Source organism: Globicephala melas, chromosome 1 (genome assembly GCF_963455315.2).
Source record: "Globicephala melas chromosome 1, mGloMel1.2, whole genome shotgun sequence".
In the NCBI taxonomy this organism is placed as follows: domain Eukaryota; kingdom Metazoa; phylum Chordata; class Mammalia; order Artiodactyla; family Delphinidae; genus Globicephala; species Globicephala melas.
In genome coordinates, this window is record NC_083314.1 from 82,930,554 (window position 1) to 82,958,365 (window position 27,812).

Below are 27,812 nucleotides of genomic sequence, written 5' to 3' on the forward strand. Positions count from 1 at the left end.
CGGCACTTGGATGCTTTGATTGATCCATCTTAACAAGGACTAGAAAGGGAAGGAATAAGCAGGACGGAGTTCCAGTCTCTTCCCTCTTAGGTTGGAAACAAATCTCTATAAAGCAAGAAAAGGTCATTGAAAGAGAACAAATCCCAGAGAATGACCACGACTTTTTTTTTTTTTTTTTTTTTGCTAGAGGCTAATTCATTTGAAGATTTGACTTAAACACTACTTTAGAAGGTAGGGAAATTAACAAATAATAATGATATGAAACGAACTTTTAAGTCGAACAGATACTTAGCTTCAGGGTCCAAAAGTGCTTATTTTCCACAACATATTATTATTACTATACGTAAACTGAGGAAGATTTTTCTGGAAATGCTGATTGTGAAAATTTGGGTAGGAGCCTCAGTTACTTCATCTGTGAAATGGGAATAATAATCCAACTTTCCTAATAGTCTTGTGAAGACACAATGAGATAAAGCAATTGAAGTGCCTAGTATAGTGTTAAACAAGTATGAAAATACAGATAGTGTTCACCATGCATCCCATTTTCCAGTTTTCTCCTGATCTCTGTTATCACAGAGGTCAGCAAACATTCTCTGTAAAGGGCCAGATGGTAAATGTTTTAAGCTTTGTGCCATGCAGTCTTTGTCACAATTACTCAGCTCCGCTGTCGTAATGCCAAAGCAGCCAGGGACAATATGTAGATGACTGAGCATGGCTGTGCTCTAAAATAACTTACTTGTGGACACTGAAATTCTGATTTCATATAATTCGACATATTGCAATTCTTCTTCTTTTGATTTTTTTCAAGCAGTTAAAAATTTTAAAAAAAGCCCATCCTTAGTTTGTGCACCATCCAAAAACAGGCAATGGGCCCAACCTGGCCTGTGGGCTGCTCTTTACTGACCCCTGCTCTACCCGCTGCTGTGCCGCCCAACTCTTCTCCCTTGAATCAATCTTCTTTCATCCCCAAGACTCCTTAGGTCTCCATATTTCCTCCAGCCTTGAGCCCTCTCTCCTGTTCTGCCTCCAAGTCGGAAGTTCAGGAGCTCAGGAGACTTAGGTTTACCCAGCCAGCTTCTCCTCCCTGCCCAGGGGGCTGGAGACCTTGGGACTCTCGTCCTATCTTGTCCGGGGCAAAGTCGCCGTGATCAGCACGCAGGCAACTCACTTATGGTAGTTCTGCAGAGGCACTGAGACAGATTGTCTCTCCATCCATGCTCTCCCCAGTCACCTGTCTCCCGCCAAGAAAATCCCCCCAAATCCCAAACAACAACAGAAACCCATTATTATGTCTTGAGGACTCTATCTTCTTTGGAGGCAGAAACCAGGACTGCTACCTTCCAAAGAGCTCTCAACCAGTACACCTTAGCTTAGCAATAGAAAGGATACAGAAGACCAGACTTTTTAAATGCTGCGATGTTGTCATCCCGCGTGAGGCACTCATCAGCTCCTCCTTCAATAAAGTCCCAAGTTGACTTAGACAGCTGCTCCCGTGCATGGGCCTCAAAGTCTCTCAAACACACCAAGGGCATTTCTGGACCTTTAAAGGAAAAGCCAAAACGGACCAAACAAAACCCAATAAGAATACTTCCGATATAGAGGAGAGGGTGGTGGCAGGGTGGACTACAGCATGAAGCTGTTTGGATTCAACCTGAACCCCCTGTAACCTTTATCTCAAAGGAGGTGCTGCCAAAGATGCTGATTCCAAGCCCCAAAGCAGGTAGTCCTGCTGCACCCCTCCACTGTCCCAAGCCCCTCTCCCAATCCTGGTTATTGGGTTCTAAATATCCCTCAGGTCTGTCCCTTCATCTCTAGGCCCACCACCTCAGATCTAGGTGAGGCCCCACCACCTCGTATAAGATTATTACAAAAATTTCTCATCTTTGTCTCTTAGCCTTCAGATTCGCTCTCCATCTTGTTTCCCTCCAGCTGCCCGGGATCTTTCTAAAAATGCAAGTCTGATCATGGCTCATGTCTTTCAAGTGCCCATGGCATGGCATTCACAGCCTTCCAGGACCTGGTTTCTGCTCACCATCTTCATTTCTTTGTGGATTTTCTTTGTCTTTTGGGTCACGATGAGCATTTCCTGAGCATACTGGAGATTTATTTCATATTTTTGTGCTCTTTTGGAAGGATATCCATCAGGGTGAGAAAACTGGGTCTGAACAGATACGAATGCCTGGAAGTTCTCAGGAATCTCCGGATGTGTGAATACGGGGCTGTAGCTGCGTATCAGGGATGAGGCTGACGTTTGCGACTCCCTGGTTGGGTCATTCAACATGGCTAATTTTGAGACCAAGAAAACAACCTATGCTCCCTCCATTCATTGCCATCCCAGTCTGAATCCCGTAAACCTGGAGCTTCTGCTACCACCGCCCCTGAAAGAGGGAAGAGGGCAGTGTCGTGGGGTACATCCTTCCAGTAGGGGCAAGGGCAGAGGGAACACAGTAGCTACAGAGATGCTGAAGGCACTGGTAACAGTCAGTCTCAGCTTGTAGAGCTTCTGTGTAAGAGGATTCCTCTAGGAAGGGTGAGGAAATCGGTAGTTCACAGTGCTGCGTGTCTTCCCAGCAGTTGGCAATGGGGTAAGAATTAGCCAAAGGCTCTGAGTAGAAACTGAGTGATTTCCAGGTTATTGTCTGAGGAATAGGGATAAGCCCCAGGGACTAGACGAGGGCTTCCAACACGAATGGGGCAGCTCCTCTAATGAACAAGGGGGCCAAGGAGGCCAGATGAAATGTGGGGTGCTGGGAATCCTGGTAGGGGTATGGCTGTGTCAGAATCTAGTTAAGTCATACAGGAAAGTAGTCCCAGACACCCACCTAAAGGGCTAAGCAGAAAGAAGTTATATGACAGACGAGAAACAGCCCCCGGGATGAGCCATGGATTCTGAGAGGAGGCCGGGAGGCGGACTTTGGAGCACAGCCACAGAGCTTTTTATAGCAGCACACCTTGTCCGTGGGTGGGCAGGGAGCAGTTGAGGTGCTGAGTTGAGTTTGACAAAATACAGCAACAATGTCTAACTTATCTCATTCCTATCTGACCCTTCAAAGGCTCAGTAACTTTAATCGAACAAATTAATCATTGTAATTATCCAACTGTATTGCAATCAGTTATTGAAACCACTGTGTGCATAAAAGAGTTAATCTAGCAGGCCTGAGAATGCTAGTCTTCAAAAGGCCTGCATACAAGGTTGGCCCTTGGCCGGAGTCTGGGACCTTGGATTTCAGGAGGGTTCCCACCATCTTCTGATAAGAATGTCTCTCTGTGTCCAAACTATTTGTACAAACAATGTGCTCTATGCTGAACGTCTGCTTTCCCTCCGAGAGTCTAGAATTTTGGTATGGGTTAGGCAGAGCATGTCCATATGACCAACCCCCAGCAAAAAACCTTGGGCACCCAGGCTCTGAAACGAGCTTCCCTGGTAGACACGATTTCACACGTGTTGTCACAACTCATTGCTGGAGGCATTAAGTGCATCCTGTGTAGTTCTACTGGGAGAGGACTCTTGGGAGCTTATACTTGGTTTCCTCTAGATTTTGCCCCATGAGCATTTTCCCATTGCTGATTTTGCTTTGCATTCTTTCACTGTAATAACTCATAGCCTCAACTATCTGCTGTGTCCTGTAGGTCTTCCTCGTGAATCCCTGAACCTGAGACCCTCCCCGCCCCAGCACACCTTGGATCTTCAGGCAGTAGGACAGTGTGTGACACTGAGTTGCTGTTCATAAATATTCATTACTTGAATTTAACATTCCCTTGTGTGTCATCCCTCTGCCTTGTGCGATGAGAATACTCCATCAAGTTTCAACTCCCGATGTCTCAACAAATCCCTATATCCTAAACATCACACACTCACAGAAATGTTCTGCAGATTTCTAGCATAAAAACTCAACAATGGGGGCTTCCCTGGTGGCGCAGTGGTTGAGAGTCCACCTGCCGATGCAGGGGACACGGGTTCGTGCCCCGGTCTGGGAAGATCCCACATGCCGCGGAGCGGCTGGGCCTGTGAGCCATGGCCGCTGAGGCTGCGCGTCCGGAGCCTGTGCTCCGCAACGGAAGAGGCCACAACAGTGAGAGGCCTGGGTATCGCAAAGAAAAAAAAAAAAGAAAAAACAAATACCCCCACAAAACTCAACAATGTTTATTCTAATCCAAGGGAAATGATACAGCTTCACTCAGAATTACTTGCCTGGAATAGTGTGAATTATATCATCTGAAAGCTGCTTGGAAATAAATAAATAACCCAGCACATTTATATATATACCAAACACAGTTTTATCAATTTCTATCTACTATTTCCTCTTCCACCTACTATTTCCTTTTCGATTCCCTGTGAAGTAGACACAGAAGGTATTAGACTTTCCATTTTGCATTTGAAGAGAATGGGGCCTAGGAAGCAAGATAACTTGTGAAAGATCAGGCAGTAAATTATTACAGAGGAAGGTTCAGAATCATATCTTCTGGTAACTTCTAAAGGTAAACATTCTCCATTTTCAATTTCATGGTGCAGACCAAAGTAGTTGGTTCACCTAAATTACTTGTTATATTGAACTTAAAAGAATTTTGTAGGGACTTCCCCGGTGGTCCAGTGGTTAGGACTCCATGCTTTCAATGCAGAGGCCGTGGGTTCAATCCCTGGTCAGGTAACTAAGATCCCACATGTCACGTGGTGAGGCCAAAAAAAAAAAAAAAGTTAGCATTAAAAAGAAAAAGGGGATTTCCCTGGTGGTCCAGTGATCAGGACTCCACCCTTTCACTTCAAGGGGCACGGGTTTGATCCCTGGTCGGGGAACTAAGACCCCACATGTGGCGTGGCCAAAGCGCAAAAAAAAAAAAGAATTTTGTAGGGTGAAAATACAATTATGTCGCATTTTTCCTTTTCATAAAGAAAAATGCAACATCATTGTTGCATGAATATTTGTATTAATATCTATTAATATTTCATAGCATATTTAAAGCCTAGTAGAGTCCTGAGCCCATTATTTTTACTAGCAGTCCAATACAAGGCTTATAACTGAAGGGAAGGACAACTGTGTGGTTCAAAGTTTTTCCTATTTGGGAGTGAAACTAAGCACTATATGTTTTTATGTATTTCAGTTTGATCCATACAGGCTTTAAAGCCACCAGAAATTAAAGGGAGGGTGCACGTTGTCTAACGCGTGTTTTTTGTATTCCCATTTTATTTGATCTCCATTCCAGTATTTTTTCTTCTTTTATCTTCTACTCCAACTGGGAGAGAGGAAGAGAAAGGGGAGAAAAGGATGAAAATCTCTTGCTCACTGACCAGGAACTTAGCTCACTTAATCTGTTTAGCCTTTTTGTCTAGGGTAAAAAATGATGAGGTGCAACCTGTATACCAGTGATAAGGAAGCTAAAATCTAAGAGCAAGGGCACTCAGTGGTACCTGTGGCTAACGATCTGAAGTTCAAATTGTTTTCCTGGAGTGAGGGAAGGGGGAGGGACACAGACGGGCGCTGGCTGGAACTTCAAGGCAGATTTTGCTTTCTTCAGTATTACTGTTTGATCAAACGCGGTTCGTCTAGATAACAACCTGTCTTCCTTTGAAGTTTCATGTGGCGCATATGATTCATGTCGATGTCACTTTAGGAACACTTCCGCTTGTATAAAAAACACCTAGGCATTCTGTAAGAAATCTCAGGGGGGACATCATGGGGCAGGGCACTGAGATTCAAGGGGGAATCTCAGGGGCAGGTGGTTGGTCTAATTTAGGACCCTTTGGCCTGGTCCCCTGGGAACTTATGTCAAGTTTCCCAATGGAGCAGTAGAGATAATGCCAAGGCTACACTTTGGGGGCCTTGTTTGAGAGATTACCCTGTTCAAGGTTGTCTGAAAGTGCTTTAATCTCTTTGTGGGTGACAGTCTCAAGGAGAGAGGCTGCAAAGCCTGGAGCCATCGCCATAGCAACGGTGGCATTGGCCCAGGAGAAGCTACTGCAGGAGGAGGCCCTGGTAGTGGAAGGCGTGGGGGAAGGGCAAGGAGGGGGCCTGGGGCTACTGGAGCCACAGGCAGTGCTGGGACCAGGAAGACAGGAATCTACAACACCCGTGACTGAGGCAGATGAGCCCCCAGGGAGTCCCCGAGCAAGGTCAAGGTAAAGGGCTTGGATTCCCAGAAACATCAGGTCAGATATCAGAGTAAAGATGAGACCGGAATGTCCCTAACACTGGAGTGCTCTGAGGAACCAAGGGTGACATTTGTATAGGAATGAGGGGCTGGAGGGCCCAGTGGGTCTGACAGGAATGAGGGGATGGAGGGCCCAGTGTCGGTCTGACAGGCGCGAGTAGTCAAATGCCGCAAGCACGGACCCAGGGTCCTATCAGCCCAGGATCAGTTCTGGCCTTTTCCCTGAGCCCTCCCACACTGAACTGAGGACTCGGGGCCCCTTCCAGGACATGATGGCCACGTTTTCAATTTATTCTGTTTTGTGAACTAATAATCTGTCCTCTCCAGCCACTGCCTCACCACCCACTCTCATTAGCCCGTTTTCCTTCCCAGGCATTAAAACTCCCCTGGTGACCTGTAGGCATGTTCTACTATAAAGAGTAGTACATGTGGGTTCTTCAGAACCAATTCTGCAGTAGCTATGGGGAATGTCTTTGTTTTACTCTAGTTTTTAAACTCCTTAAATGTGAGGGGGGCACATTTATATTAATGTTCCTTCTGGAGCTGTCGTGACCTAAGTAGGTCATTCGTGACCCACTGTGCCACCTCCACAAGCCGTGATGACTGCCAATCCTGCCTGGCGAGGATGAGAAGACAGAACGGTTGTGCTTGATGGAGCTGAGAGCGACTTTAGAGCGATGGATAGACGTGCACAAGTTTACACCGAAGCGGAATTTAAAAACGAACCCGGGTTTCCTGTCTCCACGTTCAGTGTCTTTCTGACATAGTATGTGACTCTCAGAATTTCTCTGACTAGCCTGGCAAAATAACCTGGAATTGGATTCTCCTTATCTGGGAATTAGCTTCTCAGCATAGACCTAAGGTTTCTAGAGACTTATCTACACTGAATTTCATCACTCTAACGCCTCCTCTATTCTTTCTGACCCTGCTTGGTTAGCCAATATCGGCGAAAAGGGCTGAAGCTGGAGGAACAGAATAAGCTCTTGCTTGTGTAGTCAGTGGACCAGTGCTTGTGAGGGTCTGAGAGGCAGCCTGCTTCAGGGGAGGTTACTGACACTTAGCTCTATGAGCAGAGGCAAGTGACCTCCTCTCTCAGGACCTCAGCTCCTCACTGGAAAAACTAAAAGTTTTATATATTTTGGAATAATCTCTACCAGATTTTTTTTTTTTTTTTGCAGTACGCGGGCCTCTCACTGTCGTGGCCTCTCCCGTTGCGGAGCCCAGGCTCCAGACACGCAGGCCCAGCGGCCATGGCTCACGGTCCCAGCCGCTCTGCGGCATGTGGGATCTTCCCGGACCGGGACACGAACACACGTCCCCTGCATCGGCAGGCGGACTCCCAACCACTGTGCCACCAGGGAAGCCCCTCTACCAGATTTGAAGCTACCAGAAATGAAAGGTTGGGCTGTTGTCCATCAGGCCCTCATATTCTGTGTTTCCCCTGCCCATATAAACGCAAAGACCTCTCTTTAGACGGATCACGTTAGCATTCTCGTTCAGCACTTTGTGGCGATATAAAGTACAGAACAGGGAACTAGCCCATCGTTTGGGCTGGTTCCTAACACCAAATAGCTGGGAGCTCACAGCCTTTCTTCTTTCACCGACCTCGAGGCTCCCTTTTTAACCAGCTGTTCTGGCCCTGTGACGCCACCTGATGGCTTCAGCGGAGCTTCTCTGCCTGTCAGGGCGCCATTCCCCTTTTGGAGGAGGGTTCTCACCCAACCTGGGTTCCCTGCTGGCCGAGCAGGTAATCCCTCATCCTACATATGTATGCCTCTTCCTCTTTCGCTGATTTCTCCAAACTACTGGTTGATTTTTTCAGGAAATCTTTCTCACCCTTCTTCCCTTTCCCTAGTCTCTCCTGTCTCCTTCCCTTTTCCATCTGCAAACCCAAAATAACCCCCTCGCGCGTGGATGAGATTAGTGCTGTAGAGGCCCTTGGATTAAGAACAAAAAAGTAAACAAGTTTTGAAGTCACATTAGATTTGGGTAAAGAACCTCCAAAGCCTTTGAAAATATCCTCAGAGGCACCTTGAGATTCCATTTACTTCCATTGCCACTGAACTCTTTCTTCCTCTAATTAAGCCTCTCTTCCTCATCATCAGCGTTTATGAACGCAAAAGAAACTATTTATTACACAATTTTCTTAGTTTTCAGTTTTAGCCTAAGACTAACAATACATGACTGTACACTCATTTTCATTGCAAATATGCCAACTTTCTGCTACTTGGCAAATCAAGCAGGTATTTTCAGTCACCTAGGACTCCAACCACTATTTTATCAGCCTTCTTTCTATGGGAAAATATGGGCTGAGTTCCAAACAAATGGCTTCCAAGGTTTGGAGTTTGGGAGTTTGGGAGCACAGCTGCATTGTGAATGGCGTGCTTTCCGTGGGGTGTTGGCGATCGTTTAGGGCAAACTGGGAGACACTGACCCAAGGGCTCATAGGGTGTTTGGAAAGATTGGGAATTTTCTTCTTCCACTGAGCAGTGGAATAATTTGATTACACAAAGACCCTTGGAGACAGCATGATGGCTCCTAAATAATAATAATAATGACAATAAAATTGCCACCATTTATGGAGTGCTTCACGATGCGTCATGCACTGTGTAAATTGTTTCATGTGCATTCATGTGTAATCCCCAAACACAAATATTATTATCCCCATTTCAGATGAAAAACCTGACGTTCAGAGAGATTAAAATACTTTGCCCAACATCACACATCTAGTCAGACATGCTGACTACCAAAGCTTGTCTCTTAAGCATCATGAAAAGAAGCAAATATATGTAGCCAAGTGTGGTTTGCAGGGTGAGAGCGGGCATTGAAAATGCCCTGGGCAGATGCAACTTCGCTTCCTTCCCTTGACAAAATCATAACTTGATCAGAAAGTAAGAAAACTTCGTCATTTAGCTGGTCATAAAAAATACCCTGGCAAGTTTAAATGAATCTTAATGGTCTCCAAAGCATTCTTCCATATTTTATTCCATTTGATGCTTATAATAACCCAGTGAGATAAAGGGCGATCACAGAGTAGAGGTACAAGAGTCCCATTTGATAGATGAAAAAATTAAAACTCAGAGAGTTCAAGTGAATTATCTCTAGTCACATGATGAGACTGGCAGGGCCTGACCGGGAATCCCTCTGACTTGCTCTAGATATTTTTTACTTGGCCAGTACGGGTTGTTAGTGATTTCGCTAGGATACATTCAGGTCTCTGTTCTGTGGGGTCAGAAGAGCTGCATAAAGTGAGCTTGGTCAGTTCCCACAAAATCTAGGCCACTGGGAAAGGTGTCCTGTGTGGAGATCATTGCCCTGCATCTTCATTTGCTCAGAAAGGGCAGAGTGTCAGAAACTACACAAAGGGTCAGGACAAGCTCTGAACTCTACTCTTTGCACTTCTGACTTGAGGTCTCATAGGCATAGCTATGTGTAGGAGTGGCAGCCATCGGGAGGCAGCAGGAGAGGGATGAGAAGGCAGAGCAGTGGGGATGGACCACACCAGGTCGGAGATGGAGCAGACGTCTCTCTGCCTTCCTCTAGCATCTCTCACCACGGTGTCTATCCAGATTGCATTTCTGAAGGCCACTGCGTTCAGCTGCTAACGTTACTCCATGAAACATTAGTAGCTGAGGTAGTCCATTCAGTCAGGATGACAGAGTCTCATAAGCTTTGTAACTTGGCAAACATGGGCTCAAACTCAGCTCTGCTACTTGCTCACCATGAACAAGCTCTTTGTGGAAGAAGACAGTTAATGCCTATCCCATAGGGCCTTCATGAGCACTAAACACTATAACCCGTGTAACGTTTCTAGAGCAGTGCCTTATATAGACTAGACCATCCATAAATGGTAGAACCGTTTGCATTATTTCTCTTGTTGATGGCATTCTCCTGGGAGGCTCTGGAGGTTGACAGTGGCTTCCAGATTTGAGTAATTCCGTGATGGCATCATTTAAACCCTGCATTGGATTTATCCATTAGTTCATCTCACAAGGCTTATTGAGTACATGCTCTCAGGCAGGAAGGCAGAGGCAGCCACTGCTCAGCACGTGCTCCCTGACGTTTCCTGGTTGCTTACAGGTAGGCAGGGTTTATATGACTAGTTCTGGTCAATGGGCTATGTGTGGAAGTGACATGTGTTCATTCCGGGTCAAGAATTTAAGTGCTGATATGTGACCCTCTATCTTTCTTTTCTTCTGTTACAACATTCCGGAGGCCATACCCACCAGAGGCATAGCTGTAGGATAAAGACAGCCTGGATCCCTCAATCACCACTTGGAAGGGAGCAGGCTTGGAGATCAGCTGACTTTGCGTGAGCAACAAATAAATATTTGCCTGTTAAACCACTAAGAATTCAGAGTTTATTCTCTACTACAGCATAGCCAAGCCTAACCTCACTAATATATCTAGGCATCACGCGAAACACTAGACATTTTAAAAAACTTAGATGATATCAACATCTGCTTTCAAGAAGCTTACAGTCGAAGGAGAAGACAGATTTCAGTAGCTGATTCTCTGTGAGTTGATATGATATAGAGTATAACAGAATTCCTTTTCTAGGGAGAGTTACCCAGGAATTTGGGAATATTCCCATTGTTTCTCAAAGGGTATCCCATAAATGATGTTCCACTCCATCTATTCTAGACAAACTCCAATTCCCATCTATCTATAAAATTAGAATACGGCTGTCTATCTCACAGAGATCTTGTGAGAATCAAAGGATCTTGTAAAATGCAGAATAGCCTAATGATTAAGAGTAAATACTTTGGGAGTTTTGTTTCCTGTTATTAGGTAGAAAATCACAAAAAGCAATTTCTCCCTTGATCCTGTTTCCAGACTCTCTATTACAATCCATTGATCTGTCTGTCTTTCTTTCTACCAATACCACCCTGTCTTGATCACTGTTTGGGGAAAGTTCTTCCCAGGTTGATCTATAGATTCAACTTGACTCAATCACAGTCTCGGGAGGCTCTACATTGGAGGGAATTGGTACCTCGTTCCAAGCAAGCTTATTCCCCAGAGAAACTACACCAGCCCGATTGTTTGAGAAACATTAACTTCTTTGCCTTTTAGAAACAGTCCCAGTGTCACTGTTTTCCTCTGCCCTTGGCCAGGAAGCAGTGATCAAGTTACAAAGCATATCTCGAGGGCAGGAACTGTGCCTTTTAGATTTTCCAGAACTTTTGCAAGTGGACATCTTTCGAGCTATTTTCCTTCCTGAGGACACCAATAAATACTCCTCCAGGTGGTTCTGAGACTTAACTTCTCTAGACATAGCCTTTTCTAGCTGTAGTGTCTTTGAAGCAAAGCCTCCCTTTACCAGGTCCCTCAGTGTCCTACTACCTGCCTCCACGTTACCCTTTTCTGCCACGACTCTCCCTTACAGGCTCACAGCGAGCACCTCCGATGCCTCCCGAAATCTCTGGCCTTTCTTCTCGCCCCACCTGCCAGCTCATCTCCCTCCCCAGTTCCAAGCACACAGAAGACATGCAGCAACACACCTGGTATTAGCCTCTTCCAGTACTTGGGGAAAGCTGTGTCCAGGGGCCGCCACGCCACTCCTGGCTCACGGCTGGCTGTGGCGGGAATAGCAGTTCCCGACCCACAGCCCCCTGAGGACAGAGAAGTTTCAAGGCTACAAGTTAATCTTTAATGGGAACAACATCACTGGCTTGGAAGCCAGTGAGCAAGTGGGCCAGAGCAAGGTTAACCATGAAACGAACTTGGCGAGCTTTGCCAAGTTACCTCACATTTAAGGGACGTTCATTGCCAAATTCAACCTCAAAATAAAAGACTCGTTTTTTTTCTCCCAAACCATATATTTTCCCAATTCTTCCAAGATGGTTAGAGGAAGGGAGTGGGTGATTTCAGGTGGAGAATTACGAAAGCCCCGTGTTGTAAAGGAAAGGCTTGTCTGGGGAGGTGGTGAGGGGATGGGTGAAGAGCGGTCACAGCCTGGGAGCCGGGAGCAAGGAGCAGTGGGGACCCAGCCAGGATGGACTGAGGGCCGCGCTGTGTGGAGCCCTCCAGGCCTGACCAGAGAGGAATATGAGAGGCAGGGAGAACCACTAATATTTTTGAGTGGAAAAATGACTCAGTAATCAGGCAGAAGCCAACACAAGAGTACATGTGAAAAAAAAGAATTCCCTAAGGGCGGTCCTGTGGGGTTCGCTAAAGGTCACTAATTAATGTCCAATTCGTCTGGGTCCTTCCCTCTGTGCTTCTGTGCCAGCCTTGCCACGTCCTCATACTGCAATAACAAACGGCTATTAAGTGCTGACAATAGGCCTGACACGTTGCATGCATTATTTCACTTGATCTTCACAGCAACCATATGGGTAGATACTATTTTCCCCATTTTTCAGAAGAGAAAATGAAAATTAAGTTGCCCAAGATTTCATCAGTAATGAGCAGAGTTGGGTTTTTTTCGTCACTGGTATGGCAACTTGCCCTTTCATTGGCTTAGTGTCCTGAGGTGCCCAAGGAGGAAAGGAACACAAGACTTTATCCAGAGCCCAGCTCCCTCTGTGAGCACATCTAACATACTCCACGAGAGCAAGCTGACCTTACTTTTTTTTTTTTTTTTTTTTTTGCGGTACGCGGGCCTCTCACTGTTGTGGCCTCTCCCGTTGCGGAGCACAGCCTCTGGACGCGCAGGCTCAGCGGCCGTGGCTCACGGGCCCAGCCGCTCCGCGGCATGTGGGATCTTCCCGGACCAGGGCACGAACCCGCGTCCCCTGCATCGGCAGGCGGACTCTCAACCACTGCGCCACCAGGGAAGCCCTGACCTTACTTTTTAAAGGAGCTACGGCTCAGCAACGCCCAGCCCACGGGACGCGTACTGCCTTTTCAACCCATTAGCTTTCCACTGGTCCTCAGTGAAGACAAGCATAGACAGAACCCTCCCTCCTCCACTGTGAAAGCCCAGACTATTGAGCTCAATTCAACTCTTGAGCGTGGCTATTGGTTTTTCTCTTGGTATAGACAAATAATTGCTCACTAGCGTGTCCCAGCACCTGAAATGATTGCTAGAGGATGGCTTTCAAAGTACAAGTTCACATCAACAAAGCCGGGCTTGGATCACCCTCCAAGGACTTTGCCCCACAGGGAACTTCTTTCAGGACCTCAGGAGGAAGAAACCTGTAATTATTTACATGAAAGAAGATGGGAGGAGCACTTTTTGGAATGTCATCTCACAGGCTTTCCTGAGTTAGGAGTAATCTCCGGGCGCACAGAGTTGGGATTTGAATCTATCTTGTAGCCACCATTCAGTGGCATGTGAAAACTCTAGGCTATTTCAAGGATCACGGCAGTGGGATTTGACCGTCTTTTAGAATCTGTAGTTGGAGTGAAAAATAACTTTTCCTGGTGATTTGTCATACCTTCCCTGCTCAAGGCTCATTCTGCGTTTTCTTGGAGGGTAATTGCTACCTGTCGTCTTACCACTAGATGGCAGTATTACCCCAGAAATGCCTTGCAAAGTGGCCAGACGCTGGGATCTGGAAATTCCTTTTCCACAGTGGTTTTCAGGCCCACACAATCAGCCTCCAGGCCATGCCCACAGTCAGCTTTCACATCACCTGGCCTTCTCACTGTCCTCTGATCCAGACTTTCCATTGCCATTTTCCAATCCCGGACAGCGTCCCTTCCTTCCAGGAGACATTACAGTGTTACGGGCAGGAACGCAGACGCTGGAGCTTCGCGCCTGAGCGCCAGCCTGCAGCCGCTTACTAACATCCACAAGTTACTTAATTTCTCCGTGCCTCAGTTTCCTCACAACATCCCCTACACTTTAATGAGAAGTAAATGAGTTAATATTTATAAGGTTCTGGTAGTAGGTAGAACAGTGGAGGTTCTCCTATAGCTCTCATAGCTAGATTCATACTTTGAATCAAGTTCAAACTAGGTTCTCAAGTTTGAATCTAATATGAAGTCCTGGGGAATTTTTGAGCTAAGCTAAGGAACTCACTGGGCTAAGGAACATTTTCTCTTCTTTAATGTCAGCCTTCACTGCTGTAGCCTAAGTGAGTTAATCCCCACGGGGGCACAGAGGAGCACAAGCAGAGCTATTTGAGGTGCTTTTGTAACATCCCTCGAATTCCAGAGAATGTGTTCATGACGGGCCCAACCTCGGATCTGACACTGGGTTCGACAGGGCAGTGCCAGTGGGTTTGGAGCACATTTCAAGATGAAGTTGTAAAGAGATGTTGGGGGGGTTTTTTGTTTTGTTTTGTTTTAGGTGGCCACAGGGTACCTATTGAACAATATGCCTGCTTAACTGGGATGAAGAGCAATGACGGGTCATTCAGGAGCAGTCATGGCCCAGTTTCTTAGAGAGCAAACGTAGTTCGGCGAGCAGAAAGGCATCCCCCGCAATTCATCATGATGGGAGGCATCCAGGCCCTCCTGGTCCCTGCTGAGCCATTCAGCCATCTGTCATGCTTGAGCTGATTCCAGAAGTCGGACAAACCTGGGACTTTGAGGTCTGGGCTCAAGCCCACCAGGGTGCCTGACCCTTTGGAGCTGCAGTCAGGTTAATATTAACCTTGAATTGTTGATGCCTGAAGCCAACCAGTCGTGGGCGACGCTAAGGCAAACTGAGGGGCAGTTTGCATCCTTCTGCAGCGTCGGAGCCTCTTATAGGCTATGAGCCCAGCGGTGTGGCTGCCCCCCTCGGTGGGAGCCCTTGTGCCGTGAGTCACAGGGAGGGACGGGGACAAGACCCGAAGAAGGGCTTGCTGGAGAGTGTGGTTATAGGCCAATGACTTTTGTCGTGGGGCTGTATTGTTTGTCCTTGTTTTATAGGGTCTGAAGTAAGAAGGAAAATTCTCTCTCCCGCTGCTGAGTTTGCTACATAGATCAGATCTGATTGGAAGCAGATGGAGCTTCTGGGTATGGAGGTGAGCTAGGTAGCAAGAGCTGGGATTATGAACCTTACCAAGATCATGGAGAAAGTCGGGCACTGGGTACAGACAAGAGTTCAGGATCCCAGAATCTGCTGGGTGTCTGGGGTCACCGGCATGGCTGTCCACATGGGAGATGATGTGGGATCCAGCAGCCCATTGATATGAGAGCCACTGGCATCTTGGGGACAATTTGTATTCTTCAGAAGGTTTATGTGGATCCAGGATCAAACATAGCTTATATATGAGTTAGGTGACAAGGGAGGGACGGTTGGCACAGGAGAGAAATCAGTAATGTCCTCCCTAAAGACACCTCATTCATGACATGGCTTTGCTCAGACACCAGGGTGCGTTACAGTTGCCCTGTGATAAGGTGTGTAAAGGGCCTCTCACTGTGCTCAGTAGCAGTAAGTGCTCAATAAATGGTAGTCAGTATTATCCTCAACAATAGACAATAACATTTAGAGGATATTTACTATATGCCAAACAGTGTTCTAAGGGCTTTGCATATATTAACTCATGAGGTAGGGATCATCTTTATTCCCGTTTTACAGATAAGGAAACTGAGGCACACAGAGGAAAAGCAACTTGTCCAAGATCACACAGATGGCCACCAGCAGAGCCAGGATTCAAAGGCAGGCAATCTGGCCCCAGAGTCTACACTGTTAACTATTATACTATTAATTCATACTTCAGAGAGCAGCTTATAGGAGACCAGAGGAGGAAGAGATTGGGGTGACCAAGGAAGTGGGGGACCTGAATATACAGCTGTTTCAGCTGGCCTTTCAGCATAAATTCAACTCTATTTTCTGCCCTCAAACCCAGTCCTTGGGTCTGAAATTCAGCCCACAGGTCCTGCTCCTACATGGACGGGGGTAGGGTATTCAGCTGAGGCCCCAGACTTGCTGAACCCAGAGCCAGTGGGCCAGCTAATGAGGGACTCCTAGGGAGTGTCTGTGCCTTCCCAGCTCACTGGCTGACCTTTGCCCCTGCTTGCACCAAAACACGATGTTTTCATGCCTCTGCCTGTACTTGCTGTTCCTTCCTCCTGGAATAATCTTATCGCTCCTGACTTGTCCTTATGATTCAGTTGCTGTGTCTTCCCAACCCTGAAGCCTCCCCCAGTGCTGTCAGGCAGAGCCGGCAGTGAGTGTGTGTGTGTGTGAGAAACACGTCCCACTGTATTCCTGTTGGTCCATTATGGTGGTGGCTTTTGCAGGACTTTCAGTTCCTTGAGGCCAGGAACCGTGTTGTAGCCACTCTTGAACCCCACTGCCCAGCAGAGCCTGGCGCCCAGTAGGCACATGACTAGTATTTGTTGTAGAATTAGAGAACAGATATTGATATTAAAACCTGCAATCGCAGACGGAGAAGCAGGTATAGAATGCAGTCAGCATCATCCCTTCCCATCTCTACCCAGTGTCTCCCTCCTCTCTCCTTTCCATCATCTGTCTTACCGGAAGAGCACGGCCAATTTAATGCAAAGGTCAGGACAACTTTGGTTCCTGGACTGTTGACTGACGTTCACATTTCTGAAGCTGCAATGACCTCAGTAGATCTAGGGCCAAACTCCACGTGAACACCCTGGGTTATGTTGGGACAACCGGCTTCACAAGGTGGTAGCTTTATTTGGTCCTAAGATTCTGATCAGCCCTCCAGCCCCTTGCCCACAGACAGTACCGCTAACTCCCGTTAGAGCCCAACGTTTTGGTTGCCGAATGAGATGCACCAGGTCCAAATGGACTAACTAGCCTGCTATGTCACTATGGGTAAGAGGAGTCCCTAGAGCCTCTGAAAGAAGCAGCCTGAATCTGCCCTTCTCCTTCCCCCTTCGTACACTGAATTTGTAGGTTCTCCTTCCCTGAAAGTCTTCAGCAGGTGCTCAGGACTCATTCCTTGAACAAGGCATATTCAGGACAGGCATATTTAGGTTCCATGAATGGGCTGCCTGGTTGTTCTTATATTTTGCTGAGAGGTGGCAGCAATCACTTGCTGTGCTTCAAAAATATCTGATCTTTGAATGGATAAAGACGATGTGGTACATATATACAATGGAATACGACTCAGCCATAAAAAAGAATGAAATAATGCTATTTGCAGCAACATGGATGGACCTTGAGATTATCATACTAAGTGAAGTAAGCCAGACAAATATCATGATATCCCTTATATGTAAAGCCAAAAAAAATGATACAAATGAACTTATTTACAAAACAGAAAGAGACTCACAGACACAGAAAACAAACTTATGGTTATCAAAGGGGAAAGTCGGGGGAGGGATAAATTAGGAGTTTGGGATTAATATATACACACTACTACGTATAAAGTAGATAACCAACAAGGACCTACTGTATAGCACTATACTTAATATTTTGTAATAACTTATCAGGGAAAAGAATCTGAAAAAGAATATATACGTGTGTGTGTGTGTGTGTGTGTGTGTGTGTGTGCATATATAACTGAATCACTTTGTTGCACACCTGAAACCAACACAACATTATAAATTAACTCTACTCCAGTAAAAAAAATCAGACCCACAAGCTGCTGAACCTACTTCCTAGAACCATGGGTTGACTATCACTTTAACCACGAGACTACAGCTGACCCCATTGTCCCAGCCCCCCCCCCAATTATTTCTATTAAGGATTGACTGTATGATTCTTGATGATTTAAGACCTAAGGCATAAAAAAAAAGAAGTGGAAGAGAAGGCAGGAGTGGAAACAGAACACAGTTATGGTCTCCCAGTAGCTGAAACAATCTTAGGTTTCATTTTTTAAAAAATAAGAATATAGTTTACACACAATAAAACAAACTCGTTTTAAGTGTACAGTGTGATGGGTTTTGACACAACTGGTGTAACCCCTGCCAGTGTCAAGATATTGAACATTTTCATCACCACAGAAAACGTCCTTGTTTCTTTCCAGTCAATGCCCTCTCACCCACAGCAGAGATCACTGCTCTTATTTCTATCACTGTAGCTTAGTTTTGCCTGTTCTAGAACTTTAAATTATTGGAATCAATTAAAGATTGTTTATGGATGGATAGCTTCTTTTACTCCACAAAGTGCTGTTGAGATACATTTATGTTGTTGCTTGTAATGAGTAGCTTATTCTTTTTTTTACTGCCAAGCATTGTTCTTTTGTATTAATATAATACAAATTTGCTTATCCATTCACCTGTTGGTGGGCATTCGAGCTGCTCCCAGTTTGGGGATTATTATGAATAGAATTGCTGAGAATGTTCTTTTACAATCCTTTTTGTGAACATGTTTTCATTTCTCTTGGAAAGATGCCCAGGAGTAAAACTGCTGAATAACAGAGTGGGTGCATTTTTAACTTTGTAAGAAAAAGTTCTCCAGAGGGGTCATGCCCTTTCACACTCCCACCGCCAGATATGAGAGTTTTGGTTACCACCTAGTCTTCATTCTATTAGCTTGTAGTCACTACTCAGAGAAACAGGTCAAAGAACCATAACACTGGTTCTTACAAACAGATTTCAGAGAGTGTTCTGTTCCCAAGAACTTGAATACCCTCGATAAGAAAAAGGTCTTCCACTCATTGGGACCTTAGACCCAGCATGCAAACTTAGGAAGGATGCTCAAGGAGCAGTGAAAGGGGAAGGTAATAGAGCTCAGCCCACCATGCAGGATCAACCCAGCAATCAATCTGATGACAGATGTTCAAGCCAGATCACCCTCATCTCCAAGAGTGATCTTTGTAACAAGTTACTCTCCCATCCCTGCGTAATCAGAGAATTTATTTGTAATCTGTTAGCTAATTGTTCCCATACTGAGCACAGATCTTAACTAAATGCCAAAGTGACGTTTAAATTTCTGGTCTCCATTATGAAACAGCTGATAAATTACCATGCTTATATCCTGCCAGTAGAGTTTAATTTGATTTGCTTAAGATTGCAACTGATTTCTAAGATCCCTAAACAAGATATGAAGTAAATATCCCAAGATACGATGTAAAAGCTATAGGAGATATGGATTTGCAGCAAGGACAGGGGCATTGCACTCCAGATGCAGAGTATTTAGCAAGTCACATCACTTCTGTTGGCTTCAGTTCCCTCAAAAGCAAAGTGGAAACAATTCCTATTTCTACCCACCTACCTGGTAGGTGTGGGTTTGAGATTCAAATGAGATACAGCTGCATCCCTGTAAAGTGAGTTTGATCAATCAATTCCTTACAGAGTTGTTATAAGAATTAGGTCATGTACATAAAGCACCTATGGGTAATGAGAGCCCCAGTATTAAGCAGACTACTTGTTTGAGTTGTCCATCAACCAGATGGTAGTTTTCTCAATCAAATGGCAGAGTTACTCATTTGCCAATCAACCTTTGTTGAACTAGGCACCACGTCCTGCTGATAAAGCTCACACAGTGACAGCAACAGTACCTGGGCTGTGATTTGTAACCCAGTTTCAGCTGTTTCCCTTTTTGTTTATTCTTCATTGACCCAAATGTAAAACACATCTTTTCTCTTTCATTAAGGTCATTTCCTCTTATCTTGTATCATATACAAATAATCAGGGTGGTCTGTTATTACTTATCTGAATAAAAGGGTTTATTCTAGTCTCTACCTGTACTTTTACATTTCTGCACTACTTGTATAGAGTGGCTTCTGATAGTTTTACTTTTCTTAAATTCACACAATCATTTTGTGTAAGTGCAAACATGTGACCCAATTACCTGTTCTACTTTGTTCCTGTGCGAATATCTACATATTGAAACACATTTAAAAAATCACTGTTTTAAATAGAGATCAATGGAACAGGAAAGAAAGCCCAGAGATAAACCCATGCACATATGGTCACCTTATCTTTGATAAAGGAGGCAAGAATATACAATGGAGAAAAGACAGCCTCTTCAATAAGTGGTGCTGGGAAAACTGGACAGCTACATGTAAAAGTATGAAATGAGGGCTTCCCTGGTGGCGCAGTGGTTGAGAGTCTGCCTGCCGATGAGGGGGACAGGGGTTCGTGCCCCGGTCTGGGAAGATCCCACATGCCGCGGAGAGGCTAGGCCCGTGAGCCACGGCCGCTGAGCCTGCGCATCCGGAGCCTGTGCTCCGCAATGGGAGAGGCCACAACAGTGAGAGGCCCGCGTACTAAAAAAAAAAAAAAAAGCCAAAAAGGATTGAAATGAGAACACTCCCTAACACCATACACAAAAATAAACTCAAAATGGATTAAAGACCTAAATGTAAGGCCAGATACTATCAAACTCTTAGAGGAAAACGTAGGCAGAACACTCTATGACATAAATCACAGCAAGATCCTTTTTGACCCACCTCCTAGAGAAATGGAAATAAAGACAAAAATAAACAAATGGGACCTGATGAAATTTAAAAACTTTTGCACAGCAAAGGAAACCATAAACAAAACGAAAAGACAACCCTCAGAATGGGAGAAAATATTTGCAAATGAAGCAACTGACAAAGGATTAATCTCCAAAATTTACAAGCAGCTCATGCAACTCAATATCAAAAAAACAAACAACCCAATCCAAAAATGGGCAGAAGACCTAAATAGACATTTCTCCAAAGAAGACATACAGATGGCCAACAAACACATGAAAGAATGCTCAATATCACTAATCACTAGAGAAATGCAAATCAAAACTACAATGAGGTATCACCTCACACCGGTCAGAATGCCCATCATCAAAAAGTCTACAAACAGTAAATGCTGGAGAGGGTGTGGAGAAAAGGGAACACTTGCACTGTTGGTGGGAATGTAAATTGATAGAGCCACTATGGAGACAGTATGGAGGTTCCTTAAAAAACTACAAATAGAACTACTATATGACCCAACAATCCCACTATTGGGCATATACCCTGAGAAAACCATAATTCAAAAGACACATGTATGACAGTGTTCAACTGCAGCACTATTTACAATAGCCAGGTCATGGAAGCAACCTAAGTGCCCATCGACAGATGAATGGATAAAGATGTGGCACATATATACAATGGAATATTACTCAGCCATAAAAAGAAACGAAATTGAGCTATTTGTAGTGATGTGGATGGACCTAGAGTCTGTCATACAGAGTGAAGTAAGTCAGAAAGAGAAAAACAAATACAGTATGCTAACACATATATGGAATCTAAAAAAAAAAAAGGTTCTGAAGAACCTAGGGGCAGGACAGGAATAAAGACACAGACATAGAGAATGACTTGAGGACATGGGGAGGGGGAAGGGTAAGCTGGGACAAAGTGAAAGAGTGGCATTGACATATATACACTACCAAATGTAAAATAGATAGCTAGTGGGAAGCAGCCGCATAGCACAGGGAGATCAGCTCGGTGCTTTGTGACCACCTAGAGGGGTGGGATAGGGAGGGTGGGAGGGAGACGCAAGAGGGAGGAGATATGGGGATATATGTATACATATAGCTGATTCACTTTGTTATACAGCAGAAACTAGCACACCATTGTAAAGCAATTATACTCCAATAAAGATGTTAAAAAATAATAATAAAATAATTAATTAAAAAAATCAATGGAGAAAAAAATAAAAAGTAAACAATCACCGTTTTCACCTTTATATTACAGTTAGGACATTATATTGATTCTCATAATAATGTGCATAACTGACTTTCTTGTCAATGAATTTAAGTTTAGAGTAGTAAAGGGGGCAAAAACTAACGTAATACAAAGAGGGCGTTGGGTCTGGCGGTGCTGAGAACCTATGTTGTGGGTGAATTGGAGCGTCATCTTTTCATTCCCATGGCTTCTCTTTTTGCAGGCACCACTCTCGTTAGAGATGCAAACCCTGCAGTACAGAGTGGGGTCTGCTTGGGACCCTCCCTCTGTCGGTGAGACCCATACAGTATTTGTATGCCAGCCACTGTCCTGTCTTTCCACTAGATGCCAGCAGTGTCCCAGGAGACTGGCTGTCTGTGCTGTGCCTCATTGGGAGTTTACAAAACAGCACAAGCAAAGTGGCTCCAAGTGCACTGCAGCCCTCCTGGAGTCGGAGGGCTGCTGAGGGCATCTTGATCACTTGGTTCCCTACCTGCTCTGACTTCAGAACAACAACAGGTCAAGCGTAGGCACACAACGACGTACCAGGTGAGATCCAGAGCGTAACCACGGATGAGATCCCAGCTCCTGTGCTAAGGGCCTCTCTGACCCACCCACTCACCCACCCACCCACAGAGTACATCTGCTGGAGACTGACCGTAAATATTGACCTTTCATTAAACATGTCATCACTGCCATTCACTTAGTCTCAAGAGCACCAGCACAGAAGCCAGGGGGGCTGGAGCTCAAGATGGGAAAGAGCGAACCTGTGATTTTCCAACCCCTGGAAACCAGTGCTCTGCACTCTGCCCTGAGAGCCCAGGATAAGGCTCTGTCTGTGCTGAGAACTATCTTGGTCTTGGGTTTTGCTGAACAGACTTGAAAACAAATGAGCACTCTCTCGAAGGAAAACTATGTCTCCTCTGAATTCGCAAGGATCTGATGATAACATGTAGAGACACAGAAAGACACTGGCAAGTGATATAGGGGAGCGCCGCCCTGTGGCGCTTTAGTGATGTTCCTACAGAATACAGTAGCCACCAGTCACATGCGGCTACTGAGCAACTGAAATGTGCGATTAGGAAGTGAATTTTAAGTCTTACCTGATATTAATTAGTTAACATTTAAATTTAAATAGACATATAGGACTAGTGGCTACTGTACTGAACCGGTAGATAGAGAATACGAGACAAAGGCATTAATCAAAGGCCTCCGGAGTGTCAAGCCCTGCACTAGATGTGTTTATGTGTATGATACATAGATAACTCACACAGATGCGTAATACAGGTGTGATTACATGTAATTTAAATATATGTAAATGAGTAACAATCTCAGAGAGGTAGTTGAGGTTGGACGTGGAACTAGAGGCTGTTGTTTTTGGGAAAGGATGAGTGGACAAAGGGGAGAACTTGCCATAAGAGAATAAGATGAGCCAACTGATTGGGGCCAGAGGTTTTCTAAGCCAAAGACATGAAAAGGAGTCGCTTTCCACCAAGACGAAGAAGTCAAGGTGTAAGTGCCGAAGTAGTAATGAAAGGAGGGTGACCAAGGAAAGACTATGGAGGTTATCAAGGCCCTTTCTCTCCATCAGGAAGGGGAGGGGCAAGCACCCTGCAAAAGACCTGGTGGTGGTCAGTCCAGGAAAGGAAGAGGAACTTCTTCAGCCTGGTGGGAGGCGGGTGCGGTGCGAGTGGCTAGGAGCCAGGATCGCTGGCACAGACACCCGTGGAAGCTGCAGCATGAAGCTGTCCACTCCTCTGGCCCATGAGCGAGGAGAAAGCCATGCAGCTTGGAAGCCGGTGAGCAAGCTGACACCTGGATAGCGAGAGGAATTTTCAAAGACCATTGGAATCTGCTGGTTTAATACTTTTCCCATGCAATTTCCTTTTAATTTTTACTTACTTAAATAATTTTTATTAAGAGGGTAAGCAAGGCATTTGGGTCGCACCTCTTCCAAATTGTATCTAAGGTGCTCTGGGAGAGAATCCTTCAGTGTGGTCAGAGGAGGACAGCTCATTCAAATGTCACATGCATTGTGTTACTTGATCTCCAGATCAACATTTTGTGGTCTTCCTATCCCCTTAAATCTCCCTGCTTCCCCTCAGCCTAACCATCCTGTCACCACCAGACATGGACTATGTATCTAGGAATATACATTCCCTCTTCCTCTCCAGGGAAGCCCCTTCAGGCCTAAGGAGGAAGCATTTCATTGTCAGACTAGCTGCCTGGGACGGTGACAGTGATGGGCTGTTCCTGGTTTCATCATGGTGAGCCTGGACACACCTGAAGATTTGGCTTCAATCTGATTGGTTGAGGTTTGTACCTTAATGGTTATGAAAGATTTTGAGTATCATCTCTGGTGACCACCATGTTGATAGCACATCCTCTTTTAAAGAGATAATCCCTGTTGTTGGTAAACGGATACTGTTTGCAGAAGCTTCCTACACTCTGCTCCCTTCTGACTGTGAGTGCCTTAGGGCAAACCCCATGTCTATATTTTTCACTGTTGCATCTCTAGTGACTGGCCCAGTGTCAGACACCCAGAGGTCTAGTGGTTAAAAGTGAACTACGGCAGGTATAAAAAGAAACGAAATTGAGCTATTTGTGATGAGGTGGATGGACCTAGAGTCTGTCCTACAGAGTGAAGTAAGTCAGAAAGAGAAAGACAAATACCGTATGCTAACACATATATATGGAATTTAAGAAAAAAAAATGTCATGAAGAACCTAGGGGTAAGACAGGAATAAAGACACAGACCTACTAGAGAATGGACTTGAGGATATGGGGAGGGGGAAGGGTAAGCTGTGACAAAGTGAGAGAGAGGCATGGACATATATACACTACCAAACGTAAAATAGATAGCTAGTGGGAAGCAGCTGCATAGCACAGGGAGATCAGCTCGGTGCTCTGCAACCACCTAGAGGGATGGGATAGGGAGGGTGGGAAGGAGGAAGACGCAAGAGGGAGGAGATATGGGAACATATGTATATGTATAACTGATTCACTTTGTTATACAGCAGAAACTAACACACCATTGTAAATCAATTATACTCCAATAAAGATGTTAAAAAAAAAAGCGAACTAGGACAGGTCTGGATACAAAGCCCACTAGATATGTGACATTGGTGAGTCCTTCCACCTCTCTGAGGTGTCTATCAACTGGGGAAAATGACAACAACCATCTATCTCATCAGGATGCTGGGGGAAGGCATGTCAAGTGATTTGAAAAGAGTGTGACACAGAGTGAGCACTCAGTAAGTGTTAACTATCACTGCTGAATGCATGAATGAGAGAATGAGTGAATGCATGAATGAGTGAATGCATGAATGAGAGAATGAGTGAATGCATGAATGAGTGAATGAGTGAATGAGTGAATGAGAGCTGATTTGATCCTCACCACTATCCTGCCAGGTCAGCATGATTTATTTTTATTATTTTTTTAAATTATTTTTTTTTTTTGGCTGTGCTGCACAGCACGGGGGATCCCAGTTCCCCAACCAGGGATTGAACCTGTGCCCCCTGCAGTGAAAGTGCACAGTCTCAACTGCTGGACCACCAGGGAATTCCCCAGGTCGGCATTATTATATGCAGATAACCCATGCGTCACTTGAGCCTCCATGCCCTTTGGAGATTTAAGTAAACTGTGACTTATACCTCAATTCCAGAACTGAGTAAGCTTGATCTCTCCATAGAATTTCCTTGCTTCTTGTCCTTATATTCTTACTGTTTTCTTTTCCTGACCCTCTTGATTCCCCTCCAAGAACCCCATATCAGATCCATATTTCCATAAGAAATCCAACCATACTTAGCCTTTTCAGAAGTGGGTCATTTTACTGAAATTTTACATCAAGTCAATAGCACCCACTCACCTCCCCTGCCTGCCCCCCAAGTGTCCACCACATTCCCTGGACTTTTTGGACTCCAACACTTTTTCCACTTGACCCTCCTCCTAACACCACAACCCTGGAAAGTGCCATCCAGTTCCCGCTCTCTGGCTGCATCATTTCTCACGGGGAGAGGTCTTGCTGGGACAGTCTGCTACTCCTCAGCCTTTCTCTCCCTCTGTCTTAGCTTCCACCCAGAATTCTGGTGAAAAATGTCCTCAGTCTCAAGTCCATCTTGTTTTGAGAAAAAGATTTCTAGCTTGTTTCAGATCACGTAAACAAATCCCCTTGTGCAGAGCTTAGTGAGAAGACAGTATCTGGTTTTTTTGTTTTGTTTTGTTTTAAATTTTTATTGGAGTAGAGTTGATTTACAATGTTGTGTTAGTTTCTGCTGTACGGCAAAGTGAATCAGTTTTACATATACATATATCCACTCTTTATTAGATTCTTCTCTCATATAGATCGCTACAGAGTGTTGAGTAGAGCTCCCTGTGCTATACAGTAGGTCCTTATTAGTTATTTACTTTATATATAGTGGTGTGTATGTGTCAATCCCAACCTCCCAGTTTATACCCCCCGCCTCCGCTTTCCCCCCTGGCAATCGTAAGTTTGTTTTCTACATCTGTGACTCTATTTCTGTTTTGTAAATAAGTTCATTTGTACCATTTTTTAAGATTCCACATATAAGTGATATCATGTGATATTTGTCTTTCTCTGACAGCATCTGTTTACGTGCGGCATCCAGGTTGTCAACTCACTCCTCAAGAGGTTGCTGACATGGAGAGGGTCCCTTTCACTGCCGGCTGAGACCCTAGTTCCCCACACTGGCTTCATCCAATCCCAGTCAGGCAGCAGTCCTGGGAGAATCCTGGATGGTCAGGGAACTGATCAAACATGGTGGCATGGAGGGTGAAAGGTGACCTGGATGATGGGCAGAATTCTCAGCTACATCTGCTGCTGCTCTTCCTATATCCCAACGGGGAACCCAATTAGGTGGTGGTAGGGGGATATCCCTAAAAGTCTCTGTATTTTGTAGAGAAGAGAAATGGTACACTTTCAAGCTTTTTTGCTCTAGGGTCGGATAGCTCCTCACTCTGGCTTCTCTATTTTCCATCTGTAACTTCAGGAGGGCTCATGGATAACGTCAGTCACAAGAAGCCCATCTTACTGCAACTAAAACAATGGGTAGGCATTTCCATCTCAGAGTTTTGAGCAATTGTTTGTTTTTCTGGAATCTACCCACCTCTACCGGGGCCTGCTAGGTACTGAGGCTGGGCAGCAGGTGGTCCTACCTGAGTGGTCCCATGCAACCTGTGGGTCCTCCTGACCACAGATGGGCAAACTGGATAGGACCCAGGTCAGATAGGCTTTGATGGAGAGGGAAGAAAACATGTAGGAAGGCCCACCAGAACCACCAGAACTCCAGTCTCTGCAGGCTGAGCCCCGCATGCAACTGGCCCTCCAGCCTGCACTGGCTTCTCTTGTCTCCACACAGCCGATGGGCCTTGTTCCTATACCGACAACTTCTCCTTTCTCCCAGTCTCTGGGGAAGACTGAACCACTTCCGGAAGCTCATGTCCCACCAGACCTTGCTCCAGGAGGCCCAATTTTCCAAGGTGGCCTCTTGAACCATGTCATGTGGCTTACTCTTTGAGCTTATTTATGAAAATCCTTTCTTCTTTCTAGTATTGCTTATGCTCTGCATTTTCTCCTTTTCTGAAGGTGGGTCTGGTTGAGGAGCCTTCTCTCACTCTTTGTCCCAGAAAGTCACGGCCCAGCTAGTGGGGAGGTGGAGGAGAGCTTCCCCTACCATCACTCCCAGCTTGGCTGACTTGCGGATGCACTCTCTGTTATCAGTACAGATCAGTTCATTTCCCAGGTCTCTTGAGATCACAACCCTAACTTGAGTCTCCCCCTCCTCTGCCATTGGACATACTTCAGTAGAAACATCTGAAAAGGACTGGCCCAGGAGAAAGGGGCTCACCTGGCCTGCTTTGCTCCTAAGTCTTAGGCCAGAAGCACGAACAAGACTTTGGTGCTCACACATGTTCTACCTCACCAGGAAACTTCACAGAGATGTGCGGCCCAAAGCCTCAGATCATAACAAAGTACTTTTTCAGCTGAGGCTCTGTCCCTAAATATCCCTTAGAGACTTGGACCTTGTGGGAAGGTTACAGTCATAATCTGCAGCCAACAGAATTCTCCCTCTGCTACTCACTAGCCATGGAACCCATGGCAAGTTACCCAACTTCTCTGAGCCTTGATTGCTTTATCTGTAAAAGGAGAATTATAGTTTGTATTTCAGAAGGACTCTTATGAGGATTAAATAGGACAATGTGTGTGGATA

At 45.3% G+C, this 27,812-nt stretch overlaps 1 protein-coding gene across 5 annotated transcripts in view; it reads right to left on the reverse strand.

Annotated features, from left to right (window-relative positions):
* HAO2 (hydroxyacid oxidase 2) overlaps positions 1-27,812 on the reverse strand; it is a 214,661-nt gene that overhangs the window by 13,817 nt on the left and 173,032 nt on the right. For all 5 annotated transcript variants that reach the window (XM_060300703.1, XM_060300687.1, XM_060300707.1 and 2 more), the window contains one exon: positions 1,402-1,540. In XM_060300703.1, coding sequence (XP_060156686.1) covers positions 1,402-1,532 — 131 coding nt within the window. In that variant the 5' untranslated portion in view covers positions 1,533-1,540. The remainder of the gene's footprint in view (positions 1-1,401; positions 1,541-27,812) is intronic.